This window comes from Bombus pascuorum, chromosome 8 (assembly GCF_905332965.1).
Source record: "Bombus pascuorum chromosome 8, iyBomPasc1.1, whole genome shotgun sequence".
In the NCBI taxonomy this organism is placed as follows: domain Eukaryota; kingdom Metazoa; phylum Arthropoda; class Insecta; order Hymenoptera; family Apidae; genus Bombus; species Bombus pascuorum.
In genome coordinates this window covers 997,481-1,016,685 of record NC_083495.1, presented here as the reverse complement: position 1 = coordinate 1,016,685, position 19,205 = coordinate 997,481, and the positions used below count along the sequence as shown (strand labels likewise).

General features: G+C 44.1%; 3 protein-coding genes across 6 annotated transcripts in view; all 3 read right to left on the bottom strand.

Annotated features, from left to right (window-relative positions):
* LOC132910172 (protein dachsous) overlaps nt 1-8,301 on the bottom strand; it is a 214,198-nt gene extending 205,897 nt beyond the window's left edge. The window contains exon 1 of the mRNA XM_060965691.1: nt 4,650-8,301. Within this exon, the coding sequence (XP_060821674.1) occupies nt 4,650-6,344 (1,695 nt within the window). The 5' untranslated portion in view covers nt 6,345-8,301. The remainder of the gene's footprint in view (nt 1-4,649) is intronic.
* Nucleotides 8,302-13,762: 5,461 nt separating this feature from the next.
* On the bottom strand, nt 13,763-14,808 carry LOC132910090 (gem-associated protein 8-like). Its single transcript, XM_060965534.1, has 2 exons — nt 14,434-14,808; nt 13,763-14,328 (listed from the first exon to the last, which is right to left on the bottom strand). Exons 1-2 carry the CDS (start codon nt 14,655-14,657, stop codon nt 13,836-13,838), a joined length of 717 nt encoding a protein of 238 aa, XP_060821517.1. The 5' UTR covers nt 14,658-14,808; the 3' UTR covers nt 13,763-13,835.
* Nucleotides 14,809-15,124: 316 nt separating this feature from the next.
* LOC132910089 (TBC1 domain family member 15-like) lies at nt 15,125-19,205 on the bottom strand. 4 transcript variants are annotated; one of them, XM_060965530.1, is made up of 9 exons: nt 18,703-19,205; nt 18,197-18,289; nt 17,624-18,125; nt 17,361-17,531; nt 17,198-17,292; nt 16,824-17,022; nt 16,530-16,747; nt 16,135-16,449; nt 15,125-16,081 (listed from the first exon to the last, which is right to left on the bottom strand). In XM_060965530.1, the coding sequence occupies exons 1-9, from the start codon at nt 18,787-18,789 to the stop codon at nt 15,755-15,757; spliced, it is 2,007 nt and encodes a 668-aa protein (XP_060821513.1). In that variant the 5' UTR covers nt 18,790-19,205; the 3' UTR covers nt 15,125-15,754. The 4 variants fall into 4 exon arrangements, with proteins under 4 accessions (XP_060821513.1, XP_060821516.1, XP_060821514.1 ...); XM_060965533.1 differs by having other exon boundaries at nt 17,624-18,106; nt 18,703-19,136; XM_060965531.1 differs by having other exon boundaries at nt 15,125-16,069; nt 18,703-19,134.

The following is a 19,205-nucleotide window of genomic DNA, read 5'->3' as shown; positions in this document are numbered from 1 at the left end:
AACAAGGCGACGATTTTACCTCTGAGCCACGTACGATGTCCTATGATCGAAAAAAACACACGAGCAACTAGAGTATCAAAGGGCACGCGCATAGTACATACATACATACATACACACATACATACATACATACGTACATACGGAGAAGCCGATGCAGACTCGCGATGGGGGATTCGTCATCGTATTCATCGGTATGCGACTTGCACTTCGTAGCCGTTCTTGTTAAGCTACAAAACACCGTAAGGCAGCTCCTGCGAGAATCTGTTTGCTCGATGGAAACCGCGAGGACAAACGGTCGCGCGCGATCGTCTCGTAGCTCACCACCCACTAACAGAGGAAGAGAACGTTGAGTAATCCAGGAACATACGAGAAACTTGATAACCAACATGCTCGTTTCTCCGAGCTCGTTCCATTCGCAGCTACGAGAAAATAACTACGATTCCTCGTACGATGTCCCAGCGATCTCGTTTCCCGTTGTCACACGATTAACCCACGATTCCCGTTCTTCTTCCCGATCGATTCCCGATCTCGTCCTCCGCGCAGATTCTCGATCGTTACCACGCCGACGACTTTCTAACGTGCTGAAGCTACGCGATCCGCGAAGGTAACCATCGTGTTTTCATTCGGTGAGAGGTAAAGTATTTTCTCGACGGCTCCGATCTCTATTATTCCCGAAACGGAGTCGAAGAATGGCATGCAGAGAAAACCTTGGTGGCACGGTTACGCGCCAGTTACGCAATTTCACGAGTCGCGAGATGGGAGAAAAATCGAAAGCGAGGAAAATGCGTGACGAGGAGCGAACGGCGGCGGAAAGATATCCGGCGTATTTGTTAGTGGCGAGTACGCGTGACACCAGATTTGTATAGTACAGAGCAAGAGGAAACGTTCGCGTGCATGGCGTCCACGGCGCGGCGCGGCGTCGCTTCGCCCAGTGAAACGGCAATTAAAAGAGCGAGAAAAAGGAAGAAGCACACTTATGATTGGATACAATCCTAAACGACGAGGAATAAAAGGAGCAAAAGAGAAGAACCGTGTCGTTGTTCATAGCGCGGCGAAGTAGAAGCGCTCGGAGTATAGAACCGCGATCGCAATGTAGCGCGATGCGAGAGCGAGAGCAGCCGCGCGCGGTGGCTGCACCGACCGGTGCACGCGAATGCATATACATATATCTCTGCCTCGTCGTTGCACTCGGGAATGCGGTCTATAGCGCGTAGGATCGAGAGCGGACGAGCGAGCAGAGCGCGGTCAGAGAAACAAGAAGAAAGACGACGACGTCGGACAGAGAGACGAGGAAAGAGCGAGAAGAGCCGGCGGACGCGGACGATGGAGTGCGCGGGCGCGGACGCAAACGCGAAACATTCTGAGGCGAAGAAAAGAGAAGAGAAGAGAAGTGAAAAGAAGAGAAGGAGACAGAGGAGAGCGTGCACGGCAGTCGTAAACGGCAACAATTGCTGCGGGCGTTGCCACTCGAAAGCTCGAGTGCCTAATGCCAGATGTCAGACGGTGGTTAGAGTCATTACGGTCATCACTTTGTACCGCGATACACGATGTATACCGGCCGACCGATGCACCGTCGTCGTGCGCGCATCTTTTACCTCTAGAAACGCGATCCATCCGCCGATGCAACTTGGCCATCTTCCCGATCGCCCTATCCTAACTTCCCCTTTACAGACCAGTCGTGCCGTTTCCGTTCACCCATCGATCCTCCGAGTCGCGTGGCTCTCTCTCGCCCACGAAAAATGTTGAAACACGGTACAACGGTATAATCCTGCTGGCCAGTATTTCCCTTCTCGTCCGTCCTTGAAAAAAAAGACTGGACGCAAAGTCGGACAAAAGGATCCGCGGTTTAATGATCCTCGGTTGCCAGTTAGGACGGATAATGGAAGGCTTGCAGGAAGATGAATCGGACCCGTGACCTGCCACGTAGTATAGAAAGACGGATACTCGGCCGATGGATGCGAATAGTTTTGCGCACGAACGCGCACAGTCTCTCGTACGAGCGTAGCGCCTATTTACGCGCGTGCAAACGCAAGCGGAGAAAGGGCCAAGCTCGCCGAACCGATACGGTGGAATCCAACAGTTCGGAATCGTAGCGGGGCGCTAATAGTATCGAGACAATTTAAGCGGAGAGAGGAGAATCGTTCCCCTCTCCGTTGGGGAAGACGAACGGAAAGGGGTGAATTGCGTGTGGGAAACGCGAATGGATTCGATTCGCGGCATCGGTGGGGTTCTTTCGAAACCCGTTTTCGAGCTACATAGGGAGAACGTACATACGCCTGTACATATGTATATATGTATGTATGTCTGGTCTCTCCTCGCTGTTCGAACCGAGTAGAGAAACAAGACAAACATGGGATAGAGAGGAAAGGTGAAACATGCGAGGTTACGAGAAGGAACAAACGAGAGAAAAGAAGGCGAAGAACCAAAGGGGTGGAGCTGGTACGAAAGGGGATGGAGCGAAAAGAAGCGGCCGGTTCGGGTTCGAAAGACGGGTGGGAGAGGCCGACGAAAAATCTATAATTATAATAATTACAGTTGAGCGGGCAACAATTATAAATCATCATTGAACTAGGCAACGAAACACCGATAAAATATATATCGTACGAAAGTTTGGAGCAGACGTTAAGATCGGGTCGCGATGCGTGCACGTGTATCCGGCCGCCTACCGAATACGTCCGTGTACACTGTACAGTAGTGTACACACGCTCTACCACCCAATTGAAAAACGTAGGGGTATATTCCTCTCAATTTCCATCGGCATTCGGCATTTGGTGCGCACCGGCATGAGCATTCACCGCTTCTCCCTTGAATGCGGATGACAATCCGATCGAAGAAAAAAGAAGGCACTAGTTTCGCTCAGTCAGATGGACGGCCGTTTGTGAAAGGGAGGAGATCGAGGGAAGGATTTTTCTCCTCTTTTTAATCCCTTTCTCTTCCCTTCTCGCTTCCTGCCCTTCTTTATCGCTCCTATTCCTCCGTTTCTCTGTCGTTCGTGTTTCTCGTATCCACACGGCCAACACGGATCATGAACTTTATGAATGACAGACGCTTCGTCGCAGCACCAACAGCGGCACCGGTACCGATTATCTCGCCGCGGTCTTGCGGATCTCGAAGCGTTGCAAACGCGATCGCCCGCGTTTATCGCGTAAAAAGTCGTCACGTTCGATATTTGACACGTAAAATTTGCAGTAGAACATAGGAAATACGAATGCTCAGCGATTTCGATCAAGCGGAAAGAATGGATTGATTACCTGCGGCGATCCTTGGTTAGACAAATCGCAGAAGCGCGTAACAATTTCGTTATCTTAGGCGAACAAAGATATACATATAGTATTACTTTCGGCAATTACGCTAAATGTAAGACGAAATTCCTTTAAAAAGGTCAACAGATAAGGCGTGCGCTCGCGTTCGTAGCCGCCCTCGACCTCTCGTGAGCGACCAAGCACGTTGTCGATTCGTCTTAAATTTCAGAAACGCGCGACGAGCTCTCACCTCGCGAATGTTGGATAGCCCGAGCTAGTTTACCTGCATCGAGGGTCTAGAACGGGATCGTTTCTCGGTTGTTTGGAGCGCGCGCGCGTGTTACGCTAGCTTCGAAGATCGGCAATTGCACACCGTGCAGGTATACCGATCGCGAAGACGCTCTGCTCGTAAAGCAACCTCGGTGTCGAGAGCAACTTGTTCTTGGCCTAACACCGCTTCGGGGAAGAGCATCTCGCCGCTGCCACAAAGAAAACTCTCGCAACAGGTTTCCCTGCGCAAGTGGAACGCGTCCCTGGCACGTGTGTTCTTCGAGCGTTCGCCGTTGCCAGCAGCCACTACTAGCCGCTACTAGCCGCTACTAGGATCGTCGAGCAACGCGTACTTTTCGAGTTCCCTCTCGATATTCGTACAATATGCGAGCCTTTTCTCATTCATCTTCTCACGTTTCCTCGTCGTGCTGGTACGCATATTCTTTGTGTGGCTCACAGTGGCAAACGTACAATAAGACGCGCGTCGCATGCCAATAAACGTTCACGCGGGTTTATTTCGGTTCCGTGGCATCGTCCGACAGTTTGGAACCGCGAGACGTCCATCACGATAGCGCCCACGCAAGCGTCCAGCGTCGAACGAAGAACATCGATCGATCGAATATTTTCTATCCGATATACACGGTTCCCTGCTAATTGCTAGAAGGCGACGGAGAAAACCTTTCATGCGCGGCGCGATTCCAATTACGAGTTTCCCAGCGTAAAGTGAATACGTGGCTTGCGGCGCGACCAGTGCCGCGCGCTGCCCTTTCGGCCGGTTCGCACATTTACCACAAACCTTTTGCAACATAGTGGCAGCTTCGCGCCGAGAAGCAACTTTACGCAAAACGTTCAGTCGACTTGTGCAACGATTAAACAACACACGAACATATTGGGAATCGCGTGGCTTTCACCGATCGGAGACACGCTGCGCCATTCGACGCTATCAATTCGCGTGGTATGTTTCGCGCGGGAATTCGTCGTCGATCGGTGTCGACGCGATGACAGATCAATTATCCTGCCGAAAGATCAACGGTGCATACTACCTAAGTAAATATACGGCGGTATTTACGATATCGCCGAAGGTTACATAACGCCATGCGATTCGTGCAAACGAACGAACAAAGAGGGTTCTCTTACCTTGAGAAAGCAGGAGCCAACGGGCATATCCTCCGATACGGTCGCGTTATACAGCGGCTTCTCGAAGATGGGCTCGTTGTCGTTGAGGTCATGGACGGTAACACGCACTGTCGCGCTACTACTTAACGGCGGACGACCCGAGTCGGTGGCGATCACTACTAAAATCGGCGCAGGGTCGGCTTCGCAGTCAACGTGAGTCCGCGTTGATATCAAACCGGACGTTTCGTCGATAACGAACCACGTGGAATTTAGAAGAGAATACTTGATGGCGGAGTTGGCACCTTCGTCGAGATCCGTGGCCGTTACCTTCAAAACCGGAGTACCCGGTTCCGAGGCCTCCAACAGATGGGCCTCGTACCTTTCCCGGCCGAATTTCGGAGCGTTGTCGTTCACGTCCGTGACGAGAAGACGAAAAGTTCGAACGGCTCGCAACGGAGGTGTTCCCGCATCGGTCGCTTCCACAGAGAGATCGTAAACGGGCTTTTCCTCACGGTCGAGCGGCCTTTCGACCACCACCAGGTATATAATGTTGTCTCTGGTAGCCAGGCCAAAATGTCCCTCACCGCCGGTCAACGTGACGGTAGCGTTCGAGTATTCGGTCCTCGAGTCCGGATCGCTGACCGATATCCTAGCGACGAATTCACCCGGCTGAGCGCTCTCGCTGATTTTCGGTGTCGCATCATCTGACAAGAAGATCACAGTAATAGCAGGTTGGTTGTCGTTCACGTCGGTTACGCGAACCGAGAGAAACGCGCTCGCCTCGAGAGGCTGGGCGCCGCGATCGCGCGCAACGATCACTAGCTCGTGCCGCTCCTTCGATTCGAAATCTAACGCCTTGTTCACGTAAACCATGCCGGTCTCTGCGTCGATACGAAACATCTCCTCGCGATCCGATTGTCGCCGATTAATCGAATACTCTATGCGGCCGTTGTCACCAGCGTCGCTGTCTGTCGCGTTCACCGCGAGCACCGGCGTTCCGACGGTCGCATTCTCCGCAATGCTGGCGACGTACCTCGTCTGATTGAAAATCGGCGGATTGTCGTTTACGTCCTGTACCGTCACGTTCACGTGTAGCCTCGAGCGAAGCGGCGGAGCGCCACCGTCCAACGCCTCTATCACCAGATGATACCGAGATCGAGCCTCGCGATCCAACGACCCAGAGTTTTGCAGATCCAAGTAAAGAACGCCGTCGCGACCGCGATGCTGGGACAGCCTGAACGCATCTGCGTGATTTCCGGAGACGATCTCGTAGCGTTGCGTCGAGTATTGGCCGAGATCGGGATCCTTGGCAGGCGGCAGGGCGCGTTTCGCGTCGCGAGGCGAATTCTCCGGAAACTCGACGTCCACGTGATCGACGGGAAAGGTCGGCGCATTGTCGTTCTCGTCGAGGACCTTCACCACCACTTGAATGTTTTGCGGTAGAGCGACCAAGCTGTAGGATGGTCTGGTTTCGCGATCCAACGGCACTTTTGTCCTTATCTCGCCCGTCGCGTGATCCACTATCAAGTCGGAATCGACCGCGGACCCGGAAACCGACACGATCAAGTACGGTGGACTGTCGGCATCGATGAAACCCACCCTGGTACCTGGTCGAGCGTTCTCCGAAACCTCCAAGTATCTTACGAGTTCGGACCGTGTGCCCGGGGCGAGAACAGTCGCTCCCAGGACGAGGAACAGTAGTAGCAGGTGCCGCATCCTGGGGCCTCCACAACCGCCACCACCGCCGCCTCCACCTTCGCCTCCGCCGTCCTTGGCTATTATCTCGATCTTTCCATTCCTAAATGATGGATCGTGAGAGGACGCGGCACCGATCGATACCTCCAAATGTTCTTCATACGGCCAAGAAATCTCTCTCTTTTTCTGTTTCTTGTCGACAGTCCGCACGCGTCTCGTACGGTCGGATGTTAAAAAACCGGCGGAAGAAAGCCCGAGTACGCGATCAACCGGCACATTAATCACCCACTAGCAGCACCACCACCAACCACAATCACGTTTACTCTGGTCGTTTCTCTCGTAAACACTTGCACTCCTAGGAATTACGTTCGACTGTGCGTTCGCGCCTATATCCCACAGAGCCGATACAACCTGCCCGATCGTTGCCAACCAAGCCAAACGTTTCCAAGGTGACTGCGCTAGATTATAAACATGCCGCTTGCAACGACTCGCGCGATACCTCCTCGTGGAAATTCCTTCGGTAGATACGAGTTTATCCGACCCCGTTCCACCTTTATTCTTCGTCCTTTTTCCTCCTTCCTATCGCTTCTCTTCCTTTCTCTACCTCTCTCTGTAGCAGGCTGTGGTATCCGCGCTGTCCTCACCTTTGCTGGAATATCTTCGCCTCGAGATATCGTACATTCCTCGCGTTAGATCCACGTCCGATAACTCGACGATCAACACGACCGGTCGCGAACCCGGCGCGATCGTTTCGCGTCTGGAACGCCCTTCATGTCTCTCTCTCTCTCTCTTACTATCTCTCTCACTCCCTCTCCCTCTCTCTCTTTCTCTCTCTCTATCTCTCTCTCTCTCTCTCTACGTTGAGCTTCTGTCGAATTTCCACCAAAAATTGGCCCTTCACGATCACGATTTGCTACGTCGATTGATCTTTATGCCAGCAGTAATCTCGTTGTTCCCCCTTGTTTTCTCATCTTCCTCGACGTGTATTCCATACGCCGATTTCCTCCTCGTCGTCTTCCTCCACTTCTGTCTTTCGAATTTGAGAAATCGTCGAACGTCGTTGCGCACGCACGTTAACGACCATGTAGAACGAGTCGGTCCAACGAACGAACCGAGCCTCCTCCTTCTTCGTCGCCAACTTGCTACTTCTTGCTTCCACCACTGCTGTGTATTCGTGGCGAAACAGCACCAGTCGCGGTCCTTCCGCAAAAACTGTCACACGCCCGACACACTATAACCTATACGAGGACAGCGAATCACGAATCACGAATCACGAACCATAAACGCGACGTCACGCGCGACGAGAAAAAGAGATTATAAGATGCGCTGAAACGACGAGCTTGCGAATACACACGCTCGATACGACCTTCCCGTCGCGTATCGTAGGACGTTTACTCCGAACCACTCTCGTGGTAGTCTCCTTTCGCTTCGATACACCCCTCTCTCGGTTCCCTGTTTATATGTTCGCGATCCGAATCGATCCGAATCGCTCCGAAATCACACGTACACGCGATCGATATAACGCGATGCACTGGACTCGCGACGAATTTAAGTGGTCTCGAGCGTAAGTTACATTCAAACGGAAAGAGCAGCGGCGAGAAGCAAACGGAGCACGAGGTGTTGCGTTCTTGGGCCCAGCGTCCGTTCCGCGCGGCTTCGAGGTTAGGCATGCACTGACATGGCGGCACCTGCAAGGCCTACCCTTCCCCTGACTTGCTAGTCTCGGCTGGCTCGGTCAGGGGGACTCGACTGGACCCAAACGGCGGCCATCTTGGAGAGGGGAGCAGTAGTACGGCGGGCTCCGATATGCCAGGGCCTCGGCATTCAGCTCGCTTCGCGGCACCGAGCAGCTAGACTATACCAAACTCTGCTCGCTTGCTTGCTTGCTTGCTTGCTTGCTTGCTTGCTTGCTTGCTCGCTTGTTTGCTTGCTTGCTTGCTCGCTTGCTTGCTTGCTTGCTTGCTCGCTCACTTGCTTGCTTGCCTGCCTGCCTGCCTGCCTGTCTTCCTGCCTGCCTGTCTGTCTTCCCGCCTTCCTGCCTGCCTTCCTGCCTGTCTTCCTGCCTATCTTCCTGCCTGCCTTCCTGCCTGTCTTCCTGCCTGCCTTCCTGCCTGTCTTCCTGCCTGTCTTCCTGCCTGCCTTCCTGCCTGTCTTCCTGCCTATCTTCCTGCCTGCCTTCCTGCCTGCCTGCTTGCCTGCCTTCCTGCCTGCCTGCCTGCCTGTTTGCCTGCCTGTTAGCTCGCATGCCCGCTTGCTCGGGCCTTTCCCTCTTTCTCTCTCTTCCCCCCGTTCCTCCTCTTACTCTTTCTACATCTCGGGCCTGTTCCCCTCCGCCGGTACTTCCACCTCTTTCTCTCACCTCACAGATTTCTTGTTTCCCTCTTCGTTTAGCTCGCACAGCACCTTCCAACCTATACCTGAACGCCCGGTATGCGAAGAACCGACTTACCATTCGCGCTCATTCCGCGCTCAGTCCTACGAGCCTCTTCTACGTCTGTGCTGAAGGTCCTGGAATTTCGTGCCGTGACGCGAGAGATTCTGGATAGTTTGCATGCTGAGTAGAATCTGCCGTTTTTTCTACTGGAATCATTGAAATTCGACAGACAAACTAACGCTTCCTTCGATCGAATAACGTACGTACTTGCTATCTATGCGACGCTCTCTAACGAGCCAAACATGCATGCTTTCGTTCCTCCCGAATTCGTATACCCGTTGTAAAAATCATCGTGTCTGATAAACACGATTACGTTGCACCGATTGCACGGTATAGCCCGCGTTAAGAACATAACGTTTGCATCTTAACGGGAAGGATTAATTTTGACGATCTGTTAACGCGTCCGCTGGAATGGTAAGATATCTATGTTGGTTACATGATACATGAGATAGTTTGCGACGTCGCCGCGTAACGTCTCGAAGTCTGCTTTTTGGAATAAACGCGCGATTTCGATAATATAAACATTTTGTAACGTTTCGTGGATAGATCACCGACGGTTTCCTCCTGTCACGCAGGTAAATTACCAGCGATATATGCTCACGTTAATAATTCCATACATCATCGACGACTCGTGACACGACTGGTGCGACTAACAATCTAAAAGCTCGACTTCCACCTCCCTCCTCTTCCTAAAAAAAGAACGCGCAAATTAACAAACTCTTCATATGGACACGCGTTGGAATTTCATATGCGCCAAGAATTCAGATTAGCGCGCAGCTACTCGCAGCTCCGATATTTCATGCGTGTTGCGCTCGTCTCTGCCGGTAAATACGATACGATCGTGAAGAGCAGCAGCCCGTACGCATTGCGCATCGAATTCGTCGGAATCTCGGTTACTTGTTGTCTCCCAGTTTAGAAGGAAACTGGACGATGCGAGAGTGCGACTCGAGTTCGAGATTCTACGCGACCAACGGAAATGTCAACGTTCCCGTGCGAAATCAAGCTGAAACGAAAGGAAGATCCATCGGTTCCGTCGGCTCGCGCGACGCGTCTCCAGGGTCGAGGACCCTTGCTTGGCTCCTCTACCTGACTCTACGACGAGTAGGCAGATAAATCCGCCGCCTACTACTACTCGCTACGGACAATGCGCGCGAGATGGTGCATCATCGTCCGTATTGTTTGCACAGCCATCGGCCACACGGCCCGATCTTTCGCAGGTGCTGGATGCAGGATACAGATCCAACCACAAACGCGTAACGCGTTTAATGCGAACGACGATTACGCGCTTTGCTATCCCGTTGCCAAATTTTGATTCTTACATGGGACGTTAAACCGAATTTCTCGCTCGATCGATTTTCTTCTCCGAGCCATATACGCATATTCGTAAACACACGTTTTCTCAACATATGCATTTTGCGTTGATTCGAGTTTACCCGAAATCATCGTTATCGACGACATACTATTCCTCCTTTTTGTTTCCTTTCGCTTCTCGTTCTTTCTTTTTTTTCGTCCTTTTCTTCTTACTCTTCTCCGTTTTCTTTATTGTTAACATTTTTTCTGCGTTTTTTCATTTTCTCCATGATTGTCCTCCTAATTCTCCTTGACTGCGCGATTCTTCCTTTCTTCTTCTTCTCCTTCTTCTTCTTCTTCTTCTTCTTGTTCTATCTCTCTTCAGTTGGATCGATATTTTTTCTTCTTCGTCCTGGAAGAGAAAAAGAAGGAAAAGAAACTGTACAACAGAAGTGCTATTGTCACCGTTCAGACGCCTTCCCATTAAAGAACGTCAGGGATTTCTACGAAATCTTTCCGCTGTACGCCAATTTCGGCGCGGCATGGTGGCACAGTGGCATGGCCGTTAAGGGAAAATTACAGAGTTCGGAAATAAAGGGAGAAAGAAGAAGGAGATAGAGAAGAAGTGGAAAGAACCAAAGAGATCTGCGGATACGAGAAAGAAGCACACCGCGATAATCCGAGGCCGAAGAGAGGAAAGGACCGACAAAGCTCTCGTCATTAAGCGAAATGATTGCCGGTCGCGAGGGCCACCTACACCCTAACTTGCTTCCAAGGACGAATCTTTGGAAGATAAAAGTCCACGAATTTTACTGAAAGAACCCGATGATTTCAATAGCTGTTAGCTTCCGATATATGGTACCTCATCCGCCTACTACCTTTTCCTTCGTCGCTTCGAACACGAACGAACGCACAACCCCTTTCCTCGTGACGACGTGATAAAGAAAGGTATCATTCTCGTTGACCGAAAAGATGGACTAGCGCAGGAGAAAAACGAAGATACGTAAAAAGAAGATGGAAAAGCAAGAGAAAAAGAAGAAAAAGTAGACAAAGGAGAAGTAACTATGTTTCTCGCGAGGTAAGGTGCAACGATGGTCCATCCAGCCGGACTGAGCGCGATCGAGTTACCAGTTTCGAATGTCCGCCAGTAGTCGTGAATGGTTCTAAAGTTTCGCGCTCGAATTTCGTAAAAAATGTAATTTCAAAATGCAAATGCTAGAGAACTAGATTGACAATTTTGTGACAGTACATCTTCGTTTTCTAGTCTCTCCTCGTTCGATTTCTTCTTCTGGGTTTCTTAATTCCTATGTGTAAGGTGATGACGACCAGTTGTACCGTGGGCACCTTCGTTCCAACTTTCTTATTCCACTTAACTGCAGCAAGCTATACTAATGTAGAATAATAGGGTGGAAAAAAAGGATGACTGGGAAGACGAAGGAAAGGGAAGAAACCAAGGTAAGAGATTTCGTCGAGGCGTAGTAGAGGGGCACTGAAAATTGGGAACTGGTGGGGGTGATGGAGACCAGCCGCATAATGACAGGGTGCCTCGCGCCAAGGCCCCGCTAACGAACCGGCCCACGAGACCTGAAAGGGTCCAGGCTAGGAGACGACACTGTATTATTTTACCATTTCGGGGGTCGGGGGCATCATCAGAAATCATCGCCGAATCCATATAATCAGTAGACGGTTACGTGCAGCCATGATTTTAAAAGCAAGAGGAGGGGAACCGAGAGGGGTAGAAAGAACGAAGGGAAAGAGGATGAGGCCTAATAAGGCGAACGGTGGTAGGTACTTCGGTATCTTCGTCCTCGTCCTCGTCCTCGTCCTCGTTCTCGTCCTCGTCCTCGTCCTCGTCCTCGTCCTCGCTCTCGTCGTCATACTCATCCACAACCGCATCTTCGTCATCGTCGTCGACCGTCTTTCAAACATCTCTTGGACTTCTGAGTTCTTAATACTAACTTATAGTACTCGTTGCGGCTACTAATGACACGAACCCGATAAAAAGTAAACCCCTTCTACCATTCTTTCTTCCCTCCGCTTCCGCTATCTTGACGCGTTACACGAAAGGTAGACTCTAAAACGTTACAATGAGCTCGCAAATGCTCGACAGAACGAATCTGGAGTGCGATCAAAAGTCAACATACGAAATTGTATCAAAAAGAAAAGAAAAAACTAGCAGAAGTTCGAAATAGATACGTTAGATACGCTGAACGTTTGTTCTTCCATCATGTGATTCACCTTATTCCGAACCTACGGCAGAAAACTTGGTCCGTTAGTAATTAACGCGTGGACATGGAAATATAAAATATAAATATATTCGTATTGAAATGTCAGTTATAGCAGATAGAGAAAAGCATCGTGAGAAAATCAAGACTATGGCGATAAAGAGCAACATGCGATTACATAGTGAAAGTTCATCGATAAGGATCTGAATGAAAGTTATTGAAGAATATGAAATCTTTTATGTGTACTGTGCGTTTATTTTGCAAAGGAACGACCGGTTTGATACAAATTGAGAAAAACATTTGTACTGGTCTACCAGATAACTTGAATCTTTGAAAAAATTGATCGGATAAAAATTGAAAAAGCGTTTCCTTGACCCGTTTCGTGCACGGCAAGTGGAACAAGATAGTAAATGACTCGATATATTTATTTAAAATGAGTTTTAACTGCTGAGTTCCAAATATCTTCAACTTTGAAAAAGGTAACAAATCGTTCAAAAAAACCGTGGGAGTACAGAAAAAATAGATATACGACACGTAACCTGTATCGACACCGCAACACGCGTTATCTCGATAATTAGGGGCTTTCTTTGGACCGAAATATCGATGTTGGAACCTTTCGAACTGGTTCCAGAAATCCATGGACCGTGTCAGCGAATCGACCGTAAGATAACATATTGACAGACTGACTAAACTCTTTTGTATGTTTTTTTCTAATCTATCTTCGATACGCAAACAGGGCATGAACGGTTCTCATCCGTTTCTCTGAATATATCTGTTACGTTGCCATTTCTTATCAAAAGAAATTCGCAAAAACTAAAAAATCCATTTATCATGTGCTATAGAATGAATCTTAGTAATTACTCTGTAAAAGCAAAATTTGTCTTTTTTCATTTATTATACAGTGATTGTTAAACCATCTTTTTAATTTAAATCTAATTTCAGACTTTTAGATATGTAACATCTTCTAACATAATCTGATTCCCTTCCTATGTATTTACTATATATATGGAAACGTTCCGATGCGAATGATATTTTAACGTACGTATATACGTTTGTCGCGTATATGGATATATATTATTATATTATATATATTACATATATATTATATATATTATATTATATATAGCTAAGAGTTGGTAGATTTTAACGTTATTCTTAACCGATATAAATTTTCTACGAAACCAAACAACTTTCCTTACGATGCTACGGACTTTCAAATAATTTTTACTATTTTAAGAAAATAAAACATTAAAATAAAACACAACTAATATTTTTAAATACAAAAAACATCACCTGGTCCGGTGATAGAATACGCGTGTCGGAACGTCTGCACATGTGCGTGCGTAAAAGAGGTAAGTAAGCTGATAAGTAGATAGACCAGACTGTCATACACGCTTTGACCAAGAAAGGGTAGACAGCGTCATCTTCCGTTGATATGGTGTACAAAGGAAAATACATCCTTGGATAACTGGTACATTAGAAAACAGGAATAATAGAAAAATTTTCATTGTATTTAATTTTTTACAAAATATATCTTTTAACGTATGTAGGTAATCCTAGTGTTTATGGTTTTAAAGGAATAATTGGCCAATACTGAGGTTTTGCTTTGTCTCTGTGTCTATCAACCGTAGTTTGAAGAGCAGTTTCCATTGCTAATATCGTAGGGCTAGCTTCACCATATAATAATTTTGCGTTACTATTTCTTGCATGCATCCATGTGGCTCCTCCTTGGATAGTTTCTTCTTCTTCTTTTCTTTTTTTAATACATGTTTCAGATTCTCTTAATCTTTTCAATTCAAATTTATGTCTCATACTTTGCTCTAAAAAACTCATCATTTCTTCATCTATATGAAATTCCAAATTTTCTGCTTCTTCGTTAAATCTGGTTTTTTCACATTTTTCTTCTCCATTCTGATACTTATATCCACTCTTTTTCCGTTTGTGTGATGTATGCTGTTGATTGCTTTGACATACCAAAGATTTTAATTTATCTTTTAATATTTGGTTCTCATATTCCAACGCAATACACCGTGTTCTCCACCAAGTTATGCTATGCCTAAAATTAATATCGTATATCAAGTATTTTTATTATTGAATAAATTCGATAAAATTTTGATAAACTTTGTAAACTTGTATAGTTAATATAAATAAATCGACCAACCTTTCTTGCCATTCTTGAGCAGCTGTGTAATTTTCCCAAAAAGAATTAGCTTGCATCGTATTGACAATTAATTTTTCTTTAGTAACGAAAATATTATTACGATCCGAAATCAATCCGCGACGTTTCGCAAACTTAACCTCAATCTTTATTTGTTGACTACGTTGCTTTTTCAAATTTCTCGTTTTTTTCCGACTTCTTCCACGTTTTATACCAACAAATTCCATATCTTATAACCGTTTCGTTCGATGAAAAAAGAAATTATATTTGTAACAGTATCATTATCATCGCACTTATATAAAACCACAGAAATTATGGCTATGACTGACAAGACATCAACCTCGTAAACACAAAATTAGATCTTTTATTTATTTTGTATTACTTTATAATATTTATATTACTTATATATAGCATCATAATTGGCAAATAATATATAAGTTTTTCGTTCTCCAAGTATTTAATATAAGCTAATACATATATATTACAATAATGAGCGTCAATGAGTGAATTATTGACAAGTATTATATTACAATCTCAATTGATCGTGATAATGCGTTTTTAATTTTTTCAAATTTAATATTTTCAACTAGGTAATAATTCTTATAAGAATTGTAAACATATTTGCAATCCATTCTAGATTTCAAAAGTTGATTTCATATTTCTAAAATTACGAATAAAGGAAATTATGAATATCGAAGATGAAACAGGTGACTTTTATTAGAAATGTACAGTACAGTTGTAAGCCTTTATACAGGTTTAAGAAAGACGTTTAAACTTAAATGAAGATGGTACAAGCACTAACACTGATTAAAGTCAAAATACACTGTAAATCCTTTCTGTTCTCTGTTCCAAATTCATATGCATCAAAAGCATTAGTACGATACAGAATATGTCGCTGTACGAAACTACCTCCTACTTAATAGATAAATAATATTTACGTACTCACAGTGAATTTTATAAATATCTCAAAACTCAACACTACTAACAATTATTTTCAGTATAACTTTGTAAATTCGAGGTCATATTTGACATGTGCAGAATTCTAACTTTAATGATCAAAATGTGGATTGTAGTATCACATTTCGGTCGAAATGATTCGTTTCATAAAGAAAATACGAAATCATTTGCGCAAGATAGAGTTCGTTGGGTGCCGTAAAGGCATCGCTGCACTGTTTTAACAAACAATGCATATACGTTCATCTTGAAGAGTGTGATTACAAATGTTGTTCCTTAAAAGTAATAAATGATACAAAATTGACTGTGTAATGAACAACACATTGATGCACAACATTCTTCAGATAATGATGAACGAACGATCCTGTTCTCACATGTACGATAAATTTAATCCGCGTTCGAACGAAATTTCATTATCTTCAAAATTAATATTCCCGCTTTCTGTGCTACCTCTCCTTGGATTACTATCAGCTCCATCATTTCCATCAATTACGACATTATGACCAGAAGCTTCACCATTTTCTATTTCACTTATTGGTGACGTTTTATTCATAGGTTCAAGTCCAATTATTACGCGAACATTGTCAGGCAACTGGTCCGCAGCTGACATTAATTGATAATAAATACCCTCCGCTTTAGATAATGTCCAAGGCAATTCAATATGGTGTGAAAGATCATTTATATGCTGCAATGTGTACTATGTGTTAATTAAAGAATAAATATTTCATAATTGCATAATTTGGAATTTACCTTCAATATTTCTGTAAGTCCATAACGATTTTCCATAAGCACATTTCTTTCTGTATCCAAAATAGCTGCGCATAAAAGGAGATGGAAATTCTTACATGGTAAATCAGTCCATAATACTTCCCACAATCTCATTATATCAACAGCGTTGAATTCTCTTTTAAATAGTACCAAAAGCCAACGAAAGCAAAAGAACATATTTCCTGAATCATGCTTGTTCAAGTAATGTGCTAATTGTGGATCTGTAGTACTCAGAAGAGTATATAATTGGCACAATTGGGCCTTCATCCCAGCTTGGTCTATTTCAAAATTGGTACTCTGTTTTGTGTATAATAATCATGATTGATTAAAATTTTCTATAAATGTTTACAATTCAGAATTTACTATAATAAACATACCACTTTGTTCATAAAACCAACAAAGCACCAAAACGCATCAACCTCACTTTCCATTAAACATAAAATAGGACTCAGAAGATCGCTCATACCTTGAACGTATCCCAAATCAAAATTGTACATTACATAGGTCATAAGAATATCATATAATTGTGCTAAATGAGGATTGTTATCACCCGAGTAGTACGGATGCGTTCTATCTGTTCTATTCACATCCTTTTCTAAAATTTATATATTTTCAAATATTATAACTTATATACTTACGTAAATTACTATTTAAATACTTTATGACGTTACCTATCAAACTCTTTCGATCTCGGTAATCAGAGAAATTGTTCTCTTGTGCAGGTGTCATCGACTTCCATTGTAACTTCATCATGAAGTATTCATCAGTCTTCTTTTTTTTCAGTTCTAATCTTTCAATATGCGTAGAATTCCATGGATAATAATTTAATAAAAATTTCCACACTTCGAAACGTAATGATGGTACAATACCCTATAAAATTTCATAATCTGTTTAATTTGTTTTTTATACACATGTGTAAATAATCAGTGATGTTCCAAATAAAATTCTATGTTGTACTTCTTCCTTTCTATATGTTTCTTCTTTTTTATAAAAACCATTTATGAAAAACGATTAATATATATATTTAAACTACATATATACAAACCCCATGAAAAATAATTTCTTTCACTTCTTGAGGATTTAAAATTCTTTCTTCCGGATCCTTATATTTGTTCCACTGCTCTTGTGACAGTGGAGTACCTAATATAATCACGTATATTTATATACTTTTGATGATATAATTTGATACAACACTATTTCCGCCATACCTCTTGAACAAGGTGGTCTTGGGGGTAATACTACACCCAATTCATGTTCCCCAATCATTTCATATTCCTCCCCAGAACCTACTGGTAGAGGAGGAACATCAAGTGTAAAAGAATTATTTAATATATCTGCAACTGCTTCTTCGACTGGACGTTTAGCAGGGTCTTTGTATACTGTAATTTAAAAGTTATACAAAATTATTTAAAAATAGTAGAAATTGCGGAAATAATATTTCTTCTATCCTACAATTCATTTGTGTACTTACAGCAGATATCTGCCAGTTTACTAAATGCTTCCAATGTTGTTTCATATGGACGGTTATGTAAATTTTTTACAAATTTCCAAACATAATCTGAAGTGTTCTCTTGAAATAAGTCCAATTCAGCAAATGATTTACTTAGTACTGATTGGACCTCATCCACTACAATGTACAAATTTCTGTTTGTACGAGACTTTACAAATTTAATAAATCCTTTTAGAGAATTTACAAAACTTTCAGCATTAGATAGCTGGAAGAAGGCAACATAGGTAGTACCATCCTTTTGCATAAATATAAGCTGCTGCCCTCCATGATTCACACGAAAAGAATTTAAATCTGAGAACAAAATTCTAACAGTCCTTGTACGTCCAAAAGAATCTGGTCCTTCCGATGAAGTACGCGTACGTCTGATATGAGTATCTACCAAAGACCATTCTGGATCTTGATCTTGATTCTCTGATACTACGGAGTCTTCTATGGGTTTCCATTCTATACATTTGCCAAAACTCTGCAATTTTACAGAAAAGTATTCTATATTGTTTAAAGTAATAAATCATAGTCTAAATCAAGTCTACTTACATATTCAACGATATTTAATGTTCCTAGACTGTGAACCTCATCTTCCCTTGTGTTTGCACTTCGTAGTACAACTCCCGTATGAATGCATAAATCCTAATTAAAAATTGATTATGCAATACATACAAATATGAAATATATCAAATTATTTAATACTAAACGAAAATAATTAAAACGTATAGAAAATAAATAAAACGAGCATAACGTACTATGCTATGATACGTATGATGCTACGTATGATGCGTATGATAGCAAGGACATAACCTCACTCACAGGTCATCATTACACAAAGTATACGAATTTTATGAAAATATATAATGACAACCAACTATAATTGGCCTAGGTATGGAAACGAATCATATTTAACGAATTATGCTTCTGCATAGAGTTTTGCTCACTCTTGTTGACGTACCATAACTATTGCATGTGACTTGAATGTTTACGTCATTTATGATAGTAACAGAGTGTTTCGATTAAACAGACAACAGGAACTCACAAGTGTTTCTTACCTTTCCCTGTTCTGTCGGCTCAAACATTTTAGATGTATTTTTGTATAAATCAGCAGCCTGAACGAATAATGGCTGATTTCGTCGCATTCCTTCTACTGTCCACAAATTCACTTTCTTTCTTCCTCTATTTTATTATCTTTGTTCACTCGTGCAATCATGTATGTATCTATAAGCTACTGCTTACGAGAATAACTGTCTTTCTCTAGCGTTATTTTGATCACAATTAATAAACGGAATATTTCGTCGTTGGCTCGGATATACCTTCGGTGGCCAGAAATTGTAAAACATTTCGTAATGATTCAAATAACTCGTTGTAAAATATTCTTGATGGATATGAACTTTGTATGACAGACGTTGAAAGATCGTAACCGCAACATTCTACTTACCTGAGTAAGTGTTTAATCGCGACCTCTACCACAAAAGTTCTTTACCACTGCCACTGTTGCAACCCATGACGATACATATAAAGATAAAATGCGTGACCGAGCTGAGAAAGCGGTACA

Excerpts from the sequence above, each read along its gene's own strand:
- LOC132910090 (XM_060965534.1), bottom strand. The coding sequence starts at position 14,657 with ATGGAATTTGTTGGTATAAAACGTGGAAGAAGTCGGAAAAAAACGAGA. Across the intron at positions 14,329-14,433 it reads GCTCAAGAATGGCAAGAAAG|GCATAGCATAACTTGGTGGA; the intron begins GTTGGTCGATTT and ends TATTAATTTTAG.
- LOC132910089 (XM_060965530.1), bottom strand. The coding sequence starts at position 18,789 with ATGCGACGAAATCAGCCATTATTCGTTCAGGCTGCTGATTTATACAAA. Across the intron at positions 18,290-18,702 it reads AGCCGACAGAACAGGGAAAG|GATTTATGCATTCATACGGG; the intron begins GTAAGAAACACT and ends ATTTTTAATTAG. Across the intron at positions 17,023-17,197 it reads AAGAAATTATTTTTCATGGG|GGTATTGTACCATCATTACG; the intron begins GTTTGTATATAT and ends GAAATTTTATAG.